Source organism: Helianthus annuus, chromosome 11 (assembly GCF_002127325.2).
Source record: "Helianthus annuus cultivar XRQ/B chromosome 11, HanXRQr2.0-SUNRISE, whole genome shotgun sequence".
Taxonomy (NCBI): Eukaryota; Viridiplantae; Streptophyta; class Magnoliopsida; order Asterales; family Asteraceae; genus Helianthus; species Helianthus annuus.
In genome coordinates, this window is record NC_035443.2 from 69,782,247 (window position 1) to 69,803,023 (window position 20,777).

The following is a 20,777-nucleotide window of genomic DNA, read 5'->3' on the forward strand; positions in this document are numbered from 1 at the left end:
TACAATAAACATTTCTCGAATATTGACAGTCTAGACGTATTGGGTTGAATCGGCTTGATGTAGATTGGAGTCAAGAAGTTGATCTTATGGGTTGTTTTGGGAAAATCATGAGAATGATAGTTGATTCTATGTTTCAAACAATGTCATTCCACGAGTAGATCCATATTTAATTTTACGGTTGCCACCAATTTTCAATCTTTATATGTCTATCACTAGACTTGCAGGTTTCTTGAGGGCCTAGTTGGATTACGTTAACTAACTAATTAAGTTAACTAAAAAACAATGTTAATATATAAGAAAATTTACACTCTTAAATTATTTTGTACAAATTTTCATCATAGCTCGAAACATTATTTGTGTGATGTTTAATGTGTGTGTTGGGAAAAGGGGGATAGAACTAACACTTAGGTGTAATGGGTCAACAATGGAATGCCAAAATATAAATGTGTGTATTCTTGACTTTGTGTTATATATTAGCATCTAAATGCCCTTAAAATTCCTACCCTTCTACCCTATAAATACCATTGTGTTGGCACATATTTCATCATCATTCATCTAACAAATCTTCATTCCTAAAATAACTCATACATAATGGATGTTGCTTCCATGGAGGTTGAGATCACTTCTTCCCTTTCAGCTTCTAAACTTTTCAAGATGCTTTCTGACTTTGACACCATTGCACCTAAAGTAATTCCTCAAACATACAAATCCATCGCCCTTATGCAAGGTGATGGTGGCGTTGGAAGCATCAAGAGCGTTACTTTCGGTAATGGTAAGCGATCGCACAATTAAGTACATGTATAGTGTTTGCATCAAATACAAATAAGTTTCAGCATGCAAACTTTATGAAATAAATGAAAAGCCCACATTTTCGTAATTACTCTAAAACAAGATAATAGAAGAGTAATAACAATTATGCTATAGTTTACAAGTAACGTAATTTAATTACTCTATTTAAATTTTGTTGTAAAGTAATTATTTGTTGAATATTGTATTTATCATATTTACCATTATGCCACTTCATCCTTTTTTCTTCTCTTTGTACACTTTGCACACTAAATATTATTTGTATTGGAACCCACCATAAATAGTTGTTTTATTATTGAATTCAACCGATCCACTTTCATATCTTTTCGTAAATGGTTTTTCGAAATACTATCATAGGTACAACATGGAAACAGAAGATAGATGCTATTGACACAAGCAACCTTTCAGTTAGCTACACCTTGTTTGATGGTGATGCATCGAGTGATATAATGGACACAGCAACCCATCATATTAAGTGTATATCTTCAGCTAATGGAGGATCTGTATATAAACATACGTGCTTGATTAAGTGTAAAGGTGATGCTAAGATAACTGACGATTTTATTAATCTTAGCAAAGAATCCATGACGGACACTTTCAAGGCGCTGGAGTCATATGCTATTGATCATCCTGAAATTTACTAGATTTTCTATCTAAATAATGGGAATGTGTTTGACTATATCATCATTCTACTATGTTATCGTTTGATGTAATAATAAACAATGATATATTATATGTTTGATCCATGTTCGCATCTTAGACTACTTTGTATCGTTCTATCTATGATTCGAGTGGTTACATAAAAGGATTATAATTCTTGACAGTTATAATGAGACCCTCTCTCTTGACCGGTATTGCACTACTAACAGAGAAACAAATGTAAGGTTAGGAATGAGTTTCTAGATTAAAGTAAGTAGAAGATTCTTGCTAGCTATTGGTTTTTGAAAGTTGTTAACAAATAAATAAATACGGGCGCTCAAGTTTGCTTCAAATATTATGTTTAGTTATGAGTTTTTAGTCTAGAATAACGTAACAAGATTAAAATGAAATAAATGTGAGCCACGATTTTTTGTCTCCTTTGAAAAATAATTTGGTTGTTCGAAATTTATGTAAATATACAAATGTATTCCTAACAATTCTCACTCTATTTTACTTGAAGCCATATTTAAAAAAATAGTTTTAGAAAATTATTTTATCAATCTTAATCAATTAAGTTCAGCCGGTATTTCTTTTTCATCTTTTGTTCTGTTTAGAAAACGGAAGAAATCACATATACAATGGAATTATATGTAACAATACTAGAAAAATAAGTATTTGCGAACAAATAAAATTATCGCAAAATTACTGACCGACGGAGATCCAATTGCAAAAGGGTCGCAATTCAATGCCCACCAGGTCTGGTAGCAAATTGGTAACCGTCTAAGGGTTGTCGCAAAGCTGTCACAAAATTAATTTTAAAATAAAAGTTAAACTAGGTCGTAAAGGTTGCAAAAATGTCGCAAAAAATGAAAGGAAAACTTGAAAATTAAAATCTCGGTCACATTGGTCAAAAAAATGAATACTCTTTGGCAAGGTTATTTTGATGACTATAATATACAATAAACATTTCTCAAATATTGACAGTCTAGACGTATTGGGTTGAATCGGCTTGATGTAGATTGGAGTCAAGAAGTTGATCTTATGGGTTGTTTTGGGAAAATCATCAGAATGATAGTTGATTCTATGTTTCAAACAATGTCATTCCACGAGTATATCCATATTTAATTTTACGGTTTCCACCAATTTTCAATCTTTATATGTCTATCAACTAGACTTGCAGGTTTCTTGAGGACCTAGTTGGATTACGTTAACTAACTAATTAAGTTAACTAAAAAACAATGTTAATAGATAAGAAAATTTACATTCTTAAATTATTTTGTACAAATTTTCATCATAGTTCGAAACATTATTTGTTTTATGTTTAATGTGTGTGTTCGGAAAAGGGGGATAGAACTAACACTTAGGTGTAATGGGTCAACAATGGAATGCCAAAATATAAATGTGTGTATTCTTGACTTTGTGTTATATATTAGCATCTAAATGCCCTTAAAATTCCTACCCTTCTACCCTATAAATACCTTTGTGTTGGGACATATTTCATCATCATTCATCTAACAAATCTTCATTCCTAAAATAACTCATACATAATGGATGTTGCTTCCATGGAGGTTGAGATCACTTCTTCCCTTTCAGCTTCTAAACTTTTCAAGATGCTTTCTGACTTTGACACCATTGCACCTAAAGTAATTCCTCAAACATACAAATCCATCGCCCTTATGCAAGGTGATGGTGGCGTTGGAAGCATCAAGAGCGTTACTTTCGGTAATGGTAAGCGATCGCACAATTAAGTACATGTATAGTGTTTGCATCAAATACAAATAAGTTTTAGCATGCAAACTTTATGAAATAAATGAAAAGCCCACATTTTCGTAATTACTCTAAAACAAGATAGTAGAAGAGCAATAACAATTATGCTATAGTTTACAAGTAATGTAATTTAATTACTCTATTTAAATTTTGTTGTAAAGTAATTATTTGTTGAATATTGTATTTATCATATTTACCATAATGCCACTTCATCCTTTTTTTTTCTCTTTGTACACTTTGCACACTAAATATTTTTTGTATTGGAACCCACCATAAATAGTTGTTTTATTATTGAATTCAACCGATCCACTTTCATGTCTTTTCGTAAATGGTTTTTCGAAATACTATCATAGGTACAACATGGAAACAAAAGATAGATGCTATTGACACAAGCAACCTTTCAGTTAGCTACACCTTGTTTGATGGTGATGCATCGAGTGATATAATGGACACAGCAACCCATCATATTAAGTGTATATCTTCAGCTAATGGAGGATCTGTATATAAACATACATACTTGATTAAGTGTAAAGGTGATGCTAAGATAACTGACGATTTTATTAATCTTAGCAAAGAATCCATGACGGACACTTTCAAGGCGCTGGAGTCATATGCTATTGATCATCCTGAAATTTACTAGATTTTCTATCTAAATAATGGGAATGTGTTTGACTATATCATCATTCTACTATGTTATCATTTGATGTAATAATAAACAATGATATATTATATGTTTGATCCATGTTCGCATCTTAGACTACTTTGTATCGTTCTATGATTCGAGTGGTTACATACAAGGATTATAATTCTTGAAAGTTATAATGAGACCCTCTCTCTTGACCGGTATTGCACTACTAACAGAGAAACAAATGTAAGGTTAGGAATGAGTTTCTAGATTAAAGTAAGTAGAAGATTCTTGCTAGCAATTGGTTTTTGAAAGTTGTTAACAAATAAATAAATACGGCGCTCAAGTTTGCTTCAAATATTATGTTTATTTATGAGTTTTTAATCTAGAATAACGTAACAAGATTAAAAATGAAATAAATGTGAGCCACGATTTTTTGTCTCCTTTGAAAAATAATTTGGTTGTTCGAAATTTATGTAAATATACAAATGTATTCCTAACAATTCTCACTCTATTTTACTTGAAGCCATATTTAAAAAAATAGTTTTAGAAAATTATTTTATCAATCGTAATCAATTAAGTTCAGCCAGTATTTCTTTTTCATCTTTTGTTCTGTTTAGAAAACCGAAGAAATCACATATACAATGGAATTATATGTAACAATACTAGAAAAATAAGTATTTGCGAACAAATAAAATTATCGCAAAATTACTGACCGACGGAGATCCAATTGCAAAAGGGTCGCAATTCAATGCCCACCAGGTCTGGTAGCAAATTGGTAGCCGTCTAAGGGTTGTCGCAAAGCTGTCACAAAATTAATTTTAAAATAAAAGTTAAACTAGGTCGTAAAGGTTGCAAAAATGTCGTAAAAAATGAAAGGAAAAATTGAAAATTAAAATCTCGGCCACATTGTTACAAAAATGAATACTCTTTGGCAAGGTTATTTTGATGACTATAATATACAATAAACATTTCTCGAATATTGACAGTCTAGACGTATTGGGTTGACTCGGCTTGATGTAGATTGGAGTCAAGAAGTTGATCTTATGGGTTGTTTTGGGAAAATCATCAGAATGATAGTTGATTCTATGTTTCAAACAATGTCATTCCACGAGTAGATCCATATTTAATTTTACGGTTGCCACCAATTTTCAATCTTTATATGTCTATCAACTAGACTTGCAGGTTTCTTGAGGGCCTAGTTGGATTACGTTAACTAACTAATAAAGTTAACTAAAAAACAATGTTAATAGATAAGAAAATTTACATTCTTAAATTATTTTGTACAAATTTTCATCATAGTTCGAAACATTATTTGTGTTATGTTTAATGTGCGTGTTGGGAAAAGGGGGATAGAACTAACACTTAGGTGTAATGGGTCAACAATGGAATGCCAAAATATAAATGTGTGTTATAATATAACAAGGATTAACACAAGATTAGTGCTAAAACTTTAAGAATTTTTAGAAATGTTATAAGAGAAAGAAGAAGAGAGTTGTATAACTTATAAAAGTGTATACATGAGGTGCATATTTTTTCTTCTATCTTGAGCTAGTATTTATACTACAAAAAGATTAACTATTTGGTAGTCAATGTTAACTATTTGGTAGACAAGATTAACTATTTGGTAGATAAGGCTATCCATAAGTTTGACAAAGAGTTCATCCACTTGCTTGGTAAATGTAGAGGTAGAACTTGATCTTCATGGTAAATCATTTTGTAATATTATAACACTCCCCCTTGGATGACACTTTGCAAACTTCGGAGTCTTTATGTACTGCCTCATTAAAAACCTTGCTAAAGAAAAACCCAGTGGGAAAAAACTTAGCTAAGGGAAAAAGAGTGCAGTCTATAGCTCCCCCTCAAGTTTGCAATTTGTAAGGAATCACATTCTCCGTACATGACGCATGCCAATGTCATGAACATGTTTCCTGAAAGTTGTTGTAGGTAGTGCTTTTGTGAAAAGATCGGCTGAATTATTACTGGATTGGACATATCTCATCTCGACCTGATTGTCTTTAATAAGGTCTCGAGTATATGCAAAGAATCTTGGTGGTATATGTTTTGTTCTGTCACTTTTGATATACCCTTCTTTCATCTGAGAGACACAAGCAGCATTATCTTCATGGATAGGAGTTGGACTTCGATCTTTCTCTAGCCCACAAGAAGTCACTATGTGTTGTGACATAGATCTTAGCCATACACATTCTCTTGAAGCTTCATGTAGTGCAATGACTTCAGCATGATTTGAGGATGTTGCGACAAGTGTTTGTTTCTGAGAACGCCATGAAATCGCAGTTCCTCCGTTCATAAATACATATCCAGTTTGAGATTTTGCTTTATGAGGATCAGATAAATAACCTGCATCTGCATAACCAACTAACCCTTCTTTTGAATCGTTAGGATAAAACAAGCCTAAATCAACAGTGCCTCGAAGATATCGAAAAATATGTTTAATCCCATTCCAGTGCCTTTTAGTAGGAGCTGAACTAAATCTTGCCAACAAGTTCACTGCAAAAGAAATGTCAGGTCTCGTACAATTCGTAAGATACATAAGTGCTCCAATTGCACTGAGGTATGGTACTTCTGGACCGAGAACTTCTTCGTTGTCCTCACAAGGACGAAATGGATCATTTTCGACATTAAGTGACCTAACGACCATTGGAGTGCTTAAAGGATTTGCCTTGTCCATGTTGAAACGTTTCAACAGCTTTTCAGTATAATTCGTTTGATGCACAAGTATGCCATTGCTCATATGTTCAATTTGTAAACCAAGACAATATTTGGTGTTTCCAAGGTCTTTCATTTCAAATTCTTCCTTTAAAAGAATAATTGCTTCAAAAATTTCTTTTTGCGTCCCAATTATATTTAGGTCATCAACATATACAGCTATGATCACATATCCTGATGTTGTCTTCTTAATAAAGACACATGGACAGATAAGATTATTTGTATAACCTTTACTTGTCAAATAGTCGCTCAAACGATTGTACCACATCCTTCCAGATTGTTTCAACCCATATAAAGATCTTTGTAATCTGATCGAATACATTTCTTTGGGTTTTGAATTTAACGCTTCAGGAAGTTTAAATCCCTTAGGAACTTTCATATAGATGTCACTATCAAGTGATCCATACAAGTAAGCTGTAACAACATCCATAAGACGCATTTCTAACTTTTTAGAAACTGCTAAGCTGATTAAGTATCTAAAGGTTATTGCATCCATAACGGGAGAATATGTTTCTTCATAGTCAATCCCTGGCCTTTGTGAAAAACCTTGAGCTACAAGTCTTGCTTTATATCTTGTAACCTCGTTTTTCTCATTTCGTTTTGGTACGAAAACCCATTTATACCCTACAGGCTTTACAGCCTTAGGTGTAACAACAATAGACCCAAAAACCTTTCGTTTGTTAAGTGAATCTAATTCAGCTTGCATAGCGCCTTTCCATTTATCCCAGTCATGTCTATTTTGACAATCATTGACAGATTTTGGCTCAGGATCATCATCTCCACCCATGATGTCACTTGCTATAGAATAAGAAAATATTTCATCAATATTTTCCATTTCATATCGGTTCCATATGATATGTGTATGACCATAGTTGATTGATATCTCTTTGTTAGTATCATCAACATCTTTCTCATGAGAGGTTTCGGTATTTACTGTTTTATCAAGATCATTCTCTTTGTGGTCAATTTCTTTTACAAGTGCTTTTCTTTTTCGTGGATTCTTATCCTTTGAACCGATTGGCCTTCCACGTTTTAAACGTTTTTGAGATTCATGAGCTATCTTATTATCTATTGCCTTACTTGGGATCTCAACTCGAGCTGGAGCATTAGCAGCTGGTATATGAGATTTAGTAACTCTATTTGTATCAGTAAAAGCATCAGGCAATTGATTTGCAATGTTTTGCAAGTGTATTATCTTTTGAACCTCTGTCTCACATTGTTTTGTTCTTGGATCAAGATGAGACAATGAAGGCACACACCATGAGACATCATTTTCTGGTTTTTTATTTTCTCCCCCTAATGCTGGGAACATTGCCTCGTTAAAATGGCAGTCATCAAAACGGGCTTTAAATACGTCACCTATTAAAGGTTCAAGATATCGTATGATGGAGGCTGTTTCATATCCAACATATATTCCCAACCTTCTTTGAGGTCCCATTTTTGTGCGTTGTGGTGGTGCAATTGGAACATAAACTGCACACCCAAAAATTTTAAGGTGGGAAATGTCTGGCTCATTGCCAGAAATGAGTTGTAATGGAGAGTACTTATGATTTGCACTTGGTCTCACACGAATCAGTGATCCAGCATGTAAAATTGCATGACCCCAAACTGACACAGGAAGTTTTGTTCTCATTATTAATGGTCTAGCGATTAGCTGTAAACGTTTGATCAATGATTCAGCTAAGCCATTTTGTGTGTGTACATGAGCAACAGGGTGTTCGACAACAATTCCCACAGACATGCAATAATCATTAAAAGCATGTGATGTGAATTCACCAGCATTATCAAGTCTCACCCTTTTAACAGTGTAATCAGGGAAATGTGCTCGTAGTTTGATAATTTGAGCAAGAAATTTTGCAAAGGCAATATTGCGAGTTGATAATAAAGAGACATGAGACCATCTGCTGGATGCGTCTATCAAGACCATGAAATATCTAAACGGTCCACATGGTGGATGAATTGGTCCACATATATCACCTTGAATTCTTTCAAGAAACATTGGTAATTCCTTGTCAACTTTTAAGGATGAAGGCCTTGTAATTAGTTTTCCAAGTGAACAAGAGGTACATAGAGGCATTTTATCTGATTGGGGGATCTTTTGATATTTCAATGGATGACCATGTGTGTTTTCAATAATTCTTTTCATCATTGTAGATCCTGGATGGCCTAGTCTGTCATGCCATAAGTTAAATGTCTCAGGATCACAAGAATTTTCCTTTACTGCCATATGTGCTTGAGGCACATTAATGTGTGTATAATGCAAACCAGAGTGGAGCATTGGCAGTTTTTCCAATATATGGTCTTTGCTCATGATGTGTAAATATTTCTTATTATCAACAGTCCTTGACTGAGTATCATATCCGTTATGGTATATGTTTTTGAAACTCAACAAGTTTCTTGTTGATTTTGGGGAAAATAAAGCATTCTCTATTAAGAGCTTTGTACCATTTGGTAATATTAAATTAGCTTTTCCCACTCCTTCTATCAAGTTTGTAGGACCTGATATTGTATCAACGGTTCCTTTTGTTGGTTTCAACTCATAAAAATATTTCTTAGATTTAAGTATAGTGTGTGTGGCTCCACTATCTGCTATACATATATCTGCATCATTTGTCTGTTCTTGTGCTCCAGTGGTATTCATTTTAATCTTGAAAAATATAAAGTGAAATAATAATAAGTGTATAACGAAGACATTGTGAATTATAATAAGAAGTTTATTTATTAATTGAAAATGTTACATGAAAAGAAAGACTAATGAAACATAATAAAGATACTTATAATAGAGGAAATTACATAATTGTTGCATATAATCATTATGGTTTAGCAACATTCGTTTCAGAGTTCCATGTTATTGTTAAAGTCGGCGACATTCATTTCGACGTTGATATCATTAAAATTATCCACATGGTTCATCTCCTTTTCTTTTCTTTTGAGAGAGGCTTGGTAAAGTTCACATAAATGTGAAGGTGTACGACAAGCCTTTGACCAATGGTTTGCACTTCCACATCTGAAACAAGAAGTGCCATTGTTTTCGGACCTACCAGCTTCATTCCTTTTGTTATACTGGTTGGAATTGGTATTTTGTGGAGTGTGGTAATTGGGGGTTCTTTGATTTCGACCACGACCACGACCACGTCCACGACCATGGGAATTGCCTCGGAAGTTATTATTTCTTTTGAAGGAATAATTTCGACCATTACCTTTACCAAAATGGCCACGGCCACGGCCTCGTCCCCATTTTCTTCCAGAGTCTTTAATATCATCATTAATAACAGCATTTGCTTCTGGAATGGCTAATGATCCAGTGGGACGAGCTTGATGATTTTTCATTAGTAGCTCATTGTTTTTCTCTGCTACGAGGAGAAATGAATTTAGATCAGAATATCTTTGAAACTTTTGCAACCGATATTGTTGTTGCAAGTTTATATTTGATGCATGAAATGTGGAGAAAGTTTTCTCCAACATATCTTCCTCCGTAACAGTTTGCCCACAGAATCGGAGCGTTGAGCATATCCTGTACAAAGCAGAGGTGTATTCATTCACCTTTTTAAAATCTTGGAACCTGAGATTGTTCCATTCATCTCTAGCAGTGGGAAGTAAAACTTCCCTTTGATTATCAAATCTGCTTTTTAAATCTTCCCACAAAACGTATGGATCCTCAAAATTTGAATATTCAAATTGCAACATTTCATCAATGTGTTTATGGAGGAAGACATCGGCTTTTGCCCTGTCTTGATCGCTACATTCGTTCCACTCCGTTATCGTTTCCAAAACACCCATTGACTTTAGATGTCGCTTAACATGTGCCGTCCACGGCATATAATTTTCTCCGGTGATATTAAGAGCCGGGAATTCAATTTTTGCGATGTTTGCCATTTTTGTTGCTAAACATAAATAAGATAAATATTAAAATCTAAATACTCATTAAAAATGAGATAACATACAAAGGTAAAGCTATAAACAAATAAATGAATACATAAGTACTAAAAAGATGAGGTGGAAGCTCATACATTAAGGTCGGCAACAATATTAATATTATGCCGACCAATATTAAAACCGGGTGAATCATCTTCGATTTTTTTTTTCTTGAATAGCCTTGAAAAGAAAACTGTTTGTTGTGGAAAAAATGAGATTGATAATTGGTAATTTATAGCGGTAAATTATAACCGTTTTATAACGGTTATATTACCGTTTTATAGCCGTTATATAACGGTTATATACATATATATATATATATATGTATTTATAATAAATGATGTATTACATAAATGTTATTTTATAAGATATAAAATTAGGATGTATAATAAGAAAAAAATGTTAGTATACATGAATGTAAACTCTAAATTAAATGTTAGTATGTGTGTATAAATAAAAGTTAGATGCATAAATAAATACAAGTGCTATCAAGTCTTTCAGTCTCTTTACTTTATTTTTCACTTTTTTTTAAGTATGGGACTTAATTGTTTTTATGATAGGAGTGTCTGGATAACAGGGTCTCCTAAAGGAAAACAATCCCATGATACATAAAAAGACATGTTACGTTTTTGTAGTCCAACAACGATCGAATATCCATCGTAAGATACATCTGCACTGGTATTAGTTTATCATAGCAATTATAGTTTATATATTAATCAAATGCTTACTTTGATTATAATTGCTTGAACGTTTCCTTGACTAGAGCCTCGTGCTGATAACGTGTTATAATATAACAAGGATTAACACAAGATTAGTGCTAAAACTTTAAGAATTTTTAGAAATGTTATAAGAGAAAGAAGAAGAGAGTTGTATAACTTATAAAAGTGTATACATGAGGTGCATATTTTTTCTTCTATCTTGAGCTAGTATTTATACTACAAAAAGATTAACTATTTGGTAGACAATGTTAACTATTTGGTAGACAAGATTAACTATTTGGTAGATAAGGCTATCCATAAGTTTGACAAAGAGTTCATCCACTTGCTTGGTAAATGTAGAGGTAGAACTTGATCTTCATGGTAAATCATTTTGTAATATTATAACAATGTGTGTATTCTTGACTTTGTGTTATATATTAGCATCTAAATGCCCTTAAAATTCCTACCCTTCTACCCTATAAATACCATTGTGTTGGCACATATTTCATCATCATTCATCTAACAAATCTTCATTCCTAAAATAACTCATACATAATGGATGTTGCTTCCATGGAGGTTGAGATCACTTCTTCCCTTTCAGCTTCTAAACTTTTCAAGATGCTTTCTGACTTTGACACCATTGCACCTAAAGTAATTCCTCAAACATACAAATCCATCGCCCTTATGCAAGGTGATGGTGGCGTTGGAAGCATCAAGAGCGTTACTTTCGGTAATGGTAAGCGATCGCACAATTAAGTACATGTATAGTGTTTGCATCAAATACAAATAAGTTTTAGCATGCAAACTTTATGAAATAAATGAAAAGCCCACATTTTCGTAATTACTCTAAAACAAGATAGTAGAAGAGTAATAACAATTATGCTATAGTTTACAAGTAACGTAATTTAATTACTCTATTTAAATTTTGTTGTAAAGTAATTATTTGTTGAATATTGTATTTATCATATTTACCATAATGCCACTTCATCCTTTTTTCTTCTCTTTGTACACTTTGCACACTAAATATTATTTGTATTGGAACCCACCATAAATAGTTGTTTTATTATTGAATTCAACCGATCCACTTTCATGTCTTTTCGTAAATGGTTTTTCGAAATACTATCATAGGTACAACATGGAAACAGAAGATAGATGCTATTGACACAAGCAACCTTTCAGTTAGCTACACCTTGTTTGATGGTGATGCATCGAGTGATATAATGGACACAGCAACCCATCATATTAAGTGTATATCTTCAGCTAATGGAGGATCTGTATATAAACATACGTGCTTGATTAAGTGTAAAGGTGATGCTAAGATAACTGACGATTTTATTAATCTTAGCAAAGAATCCATGACAGACACTTTGAAGGCGCTGGAGTCATATGCTATTGGTCATCCTGAAATTTACTAGATTTTCTATCTAAATAATGGGAATGTGTTTGACTATATCATCATTCTACTATGTTATCGTTTGATGTAATAATAAACAATGATATATTATATGTTTGATCCATGTTCGCATCTTAGACTACTTTGTATCGTTCTATGATTCGAGTGGTTACATACAAGGATTATAATTCTTGAAAGTTATAGTGAGACCCTCTCTCTTGACCGGTATTGCACTACTAACAGAGAAACAAATGTAAGGTTAGGAATGAGTTTCTAGATTAAAGTAAGTAGAAGATTCTTGCTAGCTATTGGTTTTTGAAAGTTGTTAACAAATAAATAAATACGGGCGCTCAAGTTTGCTTCAAATATTATGTTTATTTATGAGTTTTTAATCTAGAATAACGTAACAAGATTAAAAATGAAATAAATGTGACCCACGATTTTTTGTCTCCTTTGATAAATAATTTGGTTGTTCGAAAGTTATGTAAATATACAAATGTATTCCTAACAATTCTCACTCTATTTTACTTGAAGCCATATTTAAAAAAGTAGTTTAAGAAAATTATTTTATCAATCTTAATCAATTAAGTTCAGCTAGTATTTCTTTTTCATCTTTTGTTCCGTTTAGAAAACCGAAGAAATCACATATACAACGGAATTATATGTAACAATACTAGAAAAATAAGTATTTGCGAACAAATAAAATTATCGCAAAATTACTGACCGACGGAGATCCAATCGCAAAAGGGTCGCAATTCAATGCCCACCAGGTTGTAGCAAATTGGTAACCGTCTAAGGGTTGTCGCAACGCTGTCACAAAATTAATTTAAAATAAAAGTTAAACTAGGTCGTAAAGGTTGCAAAAACGTCATAAAAAATGAAAGGAAAAATTGAAAATTAAAATCTCGGTCACATTGGTCACAAAAATGAATACTCTTTGGCAAGGTTATTTTGATGACTATAATATACAATAAACATTTCTCGAATATTGACAGTCTAGACGTATTGGGTTGAATCGGCTTGATGTAGATTGGAGTCAAGAAGTTGATCTTATGGGTTGTTTTGGGAAAATCATCTGAATGATAGTTGATTCTATGTTTCAAACAATGTCATTCCACGAGTAGATCCATATTTAATTTTACGGTTGCCACCAATTTTCAATCTTTATATGTCTGTCAACTAGACTTGCAGGTTTCTTGAGGGCCTAGTTGGATTACGTTAACTAACTAATTAAGTTAACTAAAAAACAATGTTAATAGATTAGAAAATTTACAATCATAAATTATTTTGTACAAATTTTCATCATAGCTCGAAACATTGTTTGTGTTATTTTAATGTGCGTGTTGGGAAAGGGGAATAGAACTAACACTTAGGTGTAATGGGTCAACAATGGAATGCCAAAATATAAATCTGTGTATTCTTGACTTTGTGTTATATATTAGCATCTAAATGCCCTTAAAATTCCTACCCTTCTACCCTATAAATACCATTGTGTTGGCACATATTTCATCATCATTCATCTAACAAATCTTCATTCCTAAAATAACTCATACATAATGGATGTTGCTTCCATGGAGGTTGAGATCACTTCTTCCCTTTCAGCTTCTAAACTTTTCAAGATACTTTCTGACTTTGACACCATTGCACCTAAAGTAATTCCTCAAACATACAAATCCATCGCCCTTATGCAAGGTGATGGTGGCGTTGGAAGCATCAAGAGCGTTACTTTCGGTAATGGTAAGCGATCGCACAATTAAGTATATGTATAGTGTTTGCATCAAATACAAATAAGTTTTAGCATGCAAACTTTATGAAATAAATGAAAAGCCCACATTTTCGTAATTACTCTAAAACAAGATAGTACAAGAGTAATAAGAATTATGCTATAGTTTACAAGTAACGTAATTTAATTACTCTATTTAAATTTTGTTGTAAAGTAATTATTTGTTTAATATTGTATTTATCATATTTACCGTAATGCCACTTCATCCTTTTTTCTTCTCTTTGTACACTTTGCACACTAAATATTATTTGTATTGGAACCCACCATAAATAGTTGTTTTATTATTGAATTCAACCGATCCACTTTCATGTCTTTTCGTAAATGGTTTTTCGAAATACTATCATAGGTACAACATGGAAACAGAAGATAGATGCTATTGACACAAGCAACCTTTCAGTTAGCTACACCTTGTTTGATGGTGATGCATCGAGTGATATAATGGACACAGCAACCCATCATATTAAGTGTATATCTTCAGCTAATGGAGGATCTGTATATAAACATACGTGCTTGATTAAGTGTAAAGGTGATGCTAAGATAACTGACGATTTTATTAATCTTAGCAAAGAATCCATGACGGACACTTTCAAGGCGCTGGAGTCATATGCTATTGATCATCCTGAAATTTACTAGATTTTCTATCTAAATAATGGGAATGTGTTTGACTATATCATCATTCTACTATGTTATCGTTTGATGTGATAATAAACAATGATATATTATATGTTTGATCCATGTTCGCATCTTAGACTACTTTGTATCGTTCTATGATTCGAGTGGTTACATACAAGGATTATAATTCTTGAAAGTTATAATGAGACCCTCTCTCTTGACCGGTATTGCACTACTAACAGAGAAACAAATGTAAGGTTAGGAATGAGTTTCTAGATTAAAGTAAGTAGAAGATTCTTGCTAGCTATTGGTTTTTGAAAGTTGTTAACAAATAAATAAATACGGGCGCTCAAGTTTGCTTCAAATATTATGTTTATTTATGAGTTTTTAATCTAGAATAACGTAACAAGATTAAAAATGAAATAAATGTGACCCACGATTTTTTGTCTCCTTTGATAAATAATTTGGTTGTTCGAAAGTTTTGTAAATATACAAATGTATTCCAAACAATTCTCACTCTATTTTACTTGAAGCCATATTTAAAAACGTAGTTTTAGAAAATTATTTTATCAATCTTAATCAATTAAGTTCAGCCAGTATTTCTTTTTCATCTTTTGTTCCGTTTAGAAAGCGGAAGAAATCACATATACAATGGAATTATATGTAACAACACTAGAAAAATAAGTATTTGCGAACAAATAAAATTATCGCAAAATTACTGACCGACGGAGATCCAATTGCAAAAGGTTCGCAATTCAATGCCCACCAGGTCTGGTAGCAAATTGGTAACCGTCTAAGGGTTGTCGCAACGCTGTCACAAAATTAATTTAAAATAAAAGTTAAACTAGGTCGTAAAGGTTGCAAAAACGTCGTAAAAAATGAAAGGAAAAATTGAAAATTAAAATCTCGGTCACATTGGTCACAAAAATGAATACTCTTTGGCAAGGTTATTTTGATGACTATAATATACAATAAACATTTCTCGAATATTGACAGTCTAGACGTATTGGGTTGAATCGGCTTGATGTAGATTGGAGTCAAGAAGTTGATCTTATGGGTTGTTTTGGGAAAATCATCAGAATGATAGTTGATTCTATGTTTCAAACAATGTCATTCCACGAGTAGATCCTTATTTAATTTTACGGTTGCCACCAATTTTCAATCTTTATATGTCTGTCAACTAGACTTGCAGGTTTCTTGAGGGCCAAGTTGGATTACGTTAACTAACTAATTAAGTTAACTAAAAAACAATGTTAATAGATAAGAAAATTTACATTCTTAAATTATTTTGTACAAATTTTCATCATAGCTCGAAACATTATTTGTGTCATGTTTAATGTGCGTGTTGGGAAAAGGGGAATAGAACTAACACTTAGGTGTAATGGGTCAACAATGGAATGCCAAAATATAAATGTGTGTATTCTTGACTTTGTGTTATATATTAGCATCTAAATGCCCTTAAAATTCCTACCCTTCTACCCTATAAATACCATTGTGTTGGCACATATTTCATCATCATTCATCTAACAAATCTTCATTCCTAAAATAACTCATACATAATGGATGTTGCTTCCATGGAGGTTGAGATCACTTCTTCCCTTTCAGCTTCTAAACTTTTCAAGATGCTTTCTGACTTTGACACCATTGCACCTAAAGTAATTCCTCAAACATACAAATCCATCGCCCTTATGCAAGGTGATGGTGGCGTTGGAAGCATCAAGAGCGTTACTTTCGGTAATGGTAAGCGATCGCACAATTAAGTACATGTATAGTGTTTGAATCAAATACAAATATGTTTTAGCATGCAAACTTTATGAAATAAATGAAAAGCCCACATTTTCGTAATTACTCTAAAACAAGATAGTAGAAGAGTAACGTAATTTAATTAGTCTATTTAAATTTTGTTGTAAAGTAATTATTTGTTGAATATTGTATTTATCATATTTACCATAATGCCACTTCATCCTTTTTTCTTCTCTTTGTACACTTTGCACACTAAATATTATTTGTATTGGAACCCACCATAAATAGTTGTTTTATTATTGAATTCAACTGATCCACTTTCATGTCTTTTCGTAAATGGTTTTTCGAAATACTATCATAGGTACAACATGGAAACAGAAGATAGATGCTATTGACACAAGCAACCTTTTAGTTAGCTACACCTTGTTTGATGGTGATGCATCGAGTGATATAATGGACACAGCAACCCATCATATTAAGTGTATATCTTCAGCTAATGGAGGATCTGTATATAAACATACGTGCTTGATTAAGTGTAAAGGTGATGCTAAGATAACTGACGATTTTATTAATCTTAGCAAAGAATCCATGACGGACACTTTCAAGGCGCTGGAGTCATATGCTATTGATCATCCTGAAATTTACTAGATTTTCTATCTAAATAATGGGAATGTGTTTGACTATATCATCATTCTACTATGTTATCGTTTGATGTAATAATAAACAATGATATATTATATGTTTGATCCATGTTCGCATCTTAGACTACTTTGTATCGTTCTATGATTCGAGTGGTTACATACAAGGATTATAATTCTTGAAAGTTATAATGAGACCCTCTCTCTTGACCGGTATTGCACTACTAAGAGAGAAACAAATGTAAGGTTAGGAATGAGTTTCTAGATTAAAGTAAGTAGAAGATTCTTGCTAGCTATTGGTTTTTGAAAGTTGTTAACAAATAAATAAATACGGGCGCTCAAGTTTGCTTCAAATATTATGTTTATTTATGAGTTTTTAATCTAGAATAACGTAACAAGATTAAAAATGAAATAAATGTGACCCACGATTTTTTGTCTCCTTTGATAAATAATTTGGTTGTTCGAAATTTATGTAAATATACAAATGTATTCCTAACAATTCTCACTCTATTTTACTTGAAGCCATATTTAAAAAAGTAGTTTTAGAAAATTATTTTATCAATCTTAATCAATTAAGTTCAGCCAGTATTTCTTTTTCATCTTTTGTTCTGTTTGGAAAACGGAAGAAATCACATATACAATGGAATTATATGTACCAATACTAGAAAAATAAGTATTTGCAAACAAATAAAATTATCGCAAAATTACTGACCGACGGAGATCCAATTGCAAAAGGGTCGCAATTCAATGCCCACTAGGTCTGGTAGCAAATTGGTAACCGTTTAAGGGTTGTCTCAAAGCTGTCACAAAATTAGTTTTAAAATAAAAGTTAAACTAGGTCGTAAAGGTTGCAAAAACGTCGTAAAAAATGAAAGGAAAAATTGAAAATTAAAATCTCGGCCACATTGGTCACAAAAATGAATACTCTTTGGCAAGGTTATTTTGATGACTATAATATACAATAAACATTTCTCGAATATTGACAGTCTAGACGTATTGGGTTGACTCGGCTTGATGTAGATTGGAGTCAAGAAGTTGATCTTATGGGTTGTTTTGGGAAAATCATCAGAATGATAGTTGATTCTATGTTTCAAACAATGTCATTCCACGAGTAGATCCATATTTAATATTACGGTTGCCACCAATTTTCAATCTTTATATGTCTATCAACTAGACTTGCAGGTTTCTTGAGGGCCTAGTTGGATTACGTTAACTAACTAATTAAGTTAACTAAAAAACAATGTTAATAGATAAGAAAATTTACATTCTTAAATTATTTTGTACAAATTTTCATCATAGCTCGAAACATTATTTGTGTTATGTTTAATGTGTGTGTTGGGAAAAGGGGATAGAACTAACACTTAGGTGTAATGGGTAAACAATGGAATGCCAAAATATAAATGTGTGTATTCTTGACTTTGTGTTGTATATTAGCATCTAAATGCCCTTAAAATTCCTACCCTTCTACCCTATAAATACCATTGTGTTGGCACATATTTCATGGTCATTCATCTAACAAATCTTCATTCCTAAAATAACTCATACATAATGGATGTTGCTTCCATGGAGGTTGAGATCACTTCTTCCCTTTCAGCTTCTAAAATTTTCAAGATGCTTTCTGACTTTGACTCCATTGCACCTAAAGTAATTCCTCAAACATACAAATCCATCGCCCTTATGCAAGGTGATGGTGGCGTTGGAAGCATCAAGAGCGTTACTTTCGGTAATGGTAAGCGATCGCACAATTAAGTACATGTATAGTGTTTGCATCAAATACAAATAAGTTTTAGCATGCAAACTTTATGAAATAAATGAAAAGCCCACATTTTCGTAATTACTCTAAAACAAGATAATAGAAGAGTGATAACAATTATGCTATAGTTTACAAGTAACGTAATTTAATTACTCTATTTAAATTTTGTTGTAAAGTAATTATTTGTTGAATATTGTATTTATCATATTTACCATAATGCCACTTCATCCTTTTTTCTTCTCTTTGTACACTTTGCACACTAAATATTATTTGTATTGGAACCCACCATAAATAGTTGTTTTATTATTGAATTCAACCGATCCACTTTCATGTCTTTTCGTAAATGGTTTTTCGAAATACTATCATAGGTACAACATGGAAACAGAAGATAGATGCTATTGACACAAGCAACCTTTCAGTTAGCTACACCTTGTTTGATGGTGATGCATCGAGTGATATAATGGACACAGCAACCCATCATATTAAGTGTATATCTTCAGCTAATGGAGGATCTGTATATAAACATACGTGCTTGATTAAGTGTAAAGGTGATGCTAAGATAACTGACGATTTTATTAATCTTAGCAAAGAATCCATGACGGACACTTTCAAGGCGCTGGAGTCATATGCTATTGATCATCCTGAAATTTACTAGATTTTCTATCTAAATAATGGGAATGTGTTTGACTATATCATCATTCTACTATGTTATCGTTTGATGTAATAATAAACAATGATATATTATATGTTTGATCCATGTTCGCATCTTAGACTACTTTGTATCGTTCTATGATTCGAGTGGTTACATACAAGGATTATAATTCTTGAAAGTTATAATGAGACCCTCTCTCTTGACCGGTATTGCACTACTAACAGAGAAACAAATGTAAGGTTAGGAATGAGTTTCTAGATTAAAGTAAGTAGAAGATTCTTGCTAGCTATTGGTTTTTGAAAGTTGTTAACAAATAAATAAATACGGGCGCTCAAGTTTGCTTCAAATATTATGTTTATTTATGAGTTTTTAATCTAGAATAACGTAACAAGATTAAAAATGAAATAAATGTGACCCACGATTTTTTGTCTCCTTTGATAAATAATTTGGTTGTTCAAAATTTATGTAAATATACAAATGTATTCCTAACAATTCTCACTCTATTTTACTTGAAGCCATATTTAAAAACGTAGTTTTAGAAAATTATTTTATCAATCTTAATCAATTAAGTTCAGCCAGTATTTCTTTTTCATCTTTTGTTCCGTTTAGAAAGCGGAAGAAATCACATATACAATGGAATTATATGTAACAACACTAGAAAAATAAGTATTTGCGAACAAATAAAATTATCGCAAAATTACTGACCGACGGAGATCCAATTGCAAAAGGTTCGCAATTCAATGCCCACCAGGTCTGGTAGCAAATTGGTAACCGTCTAAGGGTTGTCGCAACGCTGTCACAAAATTAATTTAAAATATAAGTTAAACTAAGTTGTAAAGGTTGCAAAAACGTCGTAAAAAATGAAAGGAAAAATTGAAAATTAAAATCTCGGTCACATTGGTCACAAAAATGAATACTCTTTGGCAAGGTTATTTTGATGACTATAATATACAATAAACATTTCTCGAATATTGACAGTCTAGACGTATTGGGTTGAATCGGCTTGATGTAGATTGGAGTCA

General features: G+C 32.4%; 7 protein-coding genes across 7 annotated transcripts; 6 read left to right on the top strand and 1 right to left on the bottom strand.

Moving 5' to 3' along the window:
- The first annotated feature begins 533 nt into the window (after positions 1-533).
- On the top strand, positions 534-1,566 carry LOC110890502 (root allergen protein). The gene is made up of 2 exons (XM_022138120.2): positions 534-772; positions 1,165-1,566. The coding sequence occupies exons 1-2, from the start codon at positions 592-594 to the stop codon at positions 1,449-1,451; spliced, it is 468 nt and encodes a 155-aa protein (XP_021993812.1). The 5' UTR covers positions 534-591; the 3' UTR covers positions 1,452-1,566.
- Positions 1,567-2,932: 1,366 nt separating this feature from the next.
- Positions 2,933-3,955, top strand: LOC110890503 (root allergen protein). The gene is made up of 2 exons (XM_022138121.2): positions 2,933-3,174; positions 3,567-3,955. The coding sequence occupies exons 1-2, from the start codon at positions 2,994-2,996 to the stop codon at positions 3,851-3,853; spliced, it is 468 nt and encodes a 155-aa protein (XP_021993813.1). The 5' UTR covers positions 2,933-2,993; the 3' UTR covers positions 3,854-3,955.
- A 5,448-nt stretch (positions 3,956-9,403) lies between these two features.
- Positions 9,404-10,444, bottom strand: LOC110888411. Its single transcript, XM_022135937.1, has one exon. It carries the CDS (start codon positions 10,442-10,444, stop codon positions 9,404-9,406), a length of 1,041 nt encoding a protein of 346 aa, XP_021991629.1.
- Positions 10,445-11,677: 1,233 nt separating this feature from the next.
- On the top strand, positions 11,678-12,711 carry LOC110890504 (root allergen protein-like). The gene is made up of 2 exons (XM_022138122.2): positions 11,678-11,917; positions 12,310-12,711. Exons 1-2 carry the CDS (start codon positions 11,737-11,739, stop codon positions 12,594-12,596), a joined length of 468 nt encoding a protein of 155 aa, XP_021993814.1. The 5' UTR covers positions 11,678-11,736; the 3' UTR covers positions 12,597-12,711.
- Positions 12,712-14,097: 1,386 nt separating this feature from the next.
- LOC110890506 (root allergen protein-like) lies at positions 14,098-15,057 on the top strand. The gene is made up of 2 exons (XM_022138123.2): positions 14,098-14,311; positions 14,704-15,057. The coding sequence occupies exons 1-2, from the start codon at positions 14,131-14,133 to the stop codon at positions 14,988-14,990; spliced, it is 468 nt and encodes a 155-aa protein (XP_021993815.1). The 5' UTR covers positions 14,098-14,130; the 3' UTR covers positions 14,991-15,057.
- Positions 15,058-16,466: 1,409 nt separating this feature from the next.
- On the top strand, positions 16,467-17,475 carry LOC110890507 (root allergen protein-like). The gene is made up of 2 exons (XM_022138124.2): positions 16,467-16,709; positions 17,074-17,475. Exons 1-2 carry the CDS (start codon positions 16,529-16,531, stop codon positions 17,358-17,360), a joined length of 468 nt encoding a protein of 155 aa, XP_021993816.1. The 5' UTR covers positions 16,467-16,528; the 3' UTR covers positions 17,361-17,475.
- Positions 17,476-18,866: 1,391 nt separating this feature from the next.
- LOC110890508 (root allergen protein-like) lies at positions 18,867-19,873 on the top strand. Its single transcript, XM_022138125.2, has 2 exons — positions 18,867-19,079; positions 19,472-19,873. Exons 1-2 carry the CDS (start codon positions 18,899-18,901, stop codon positions 19,756-19,758), a joined length of 468 nt encoding a protein of 155 aa, XP_021993817.1. The 5' UTR covers positions 18,867-18,898; the 3' UTR covers positions 19,759-19,873.
- The last annotated feature ends 904 nt before the right edge of the window (positions 19,874-20,777 follow it).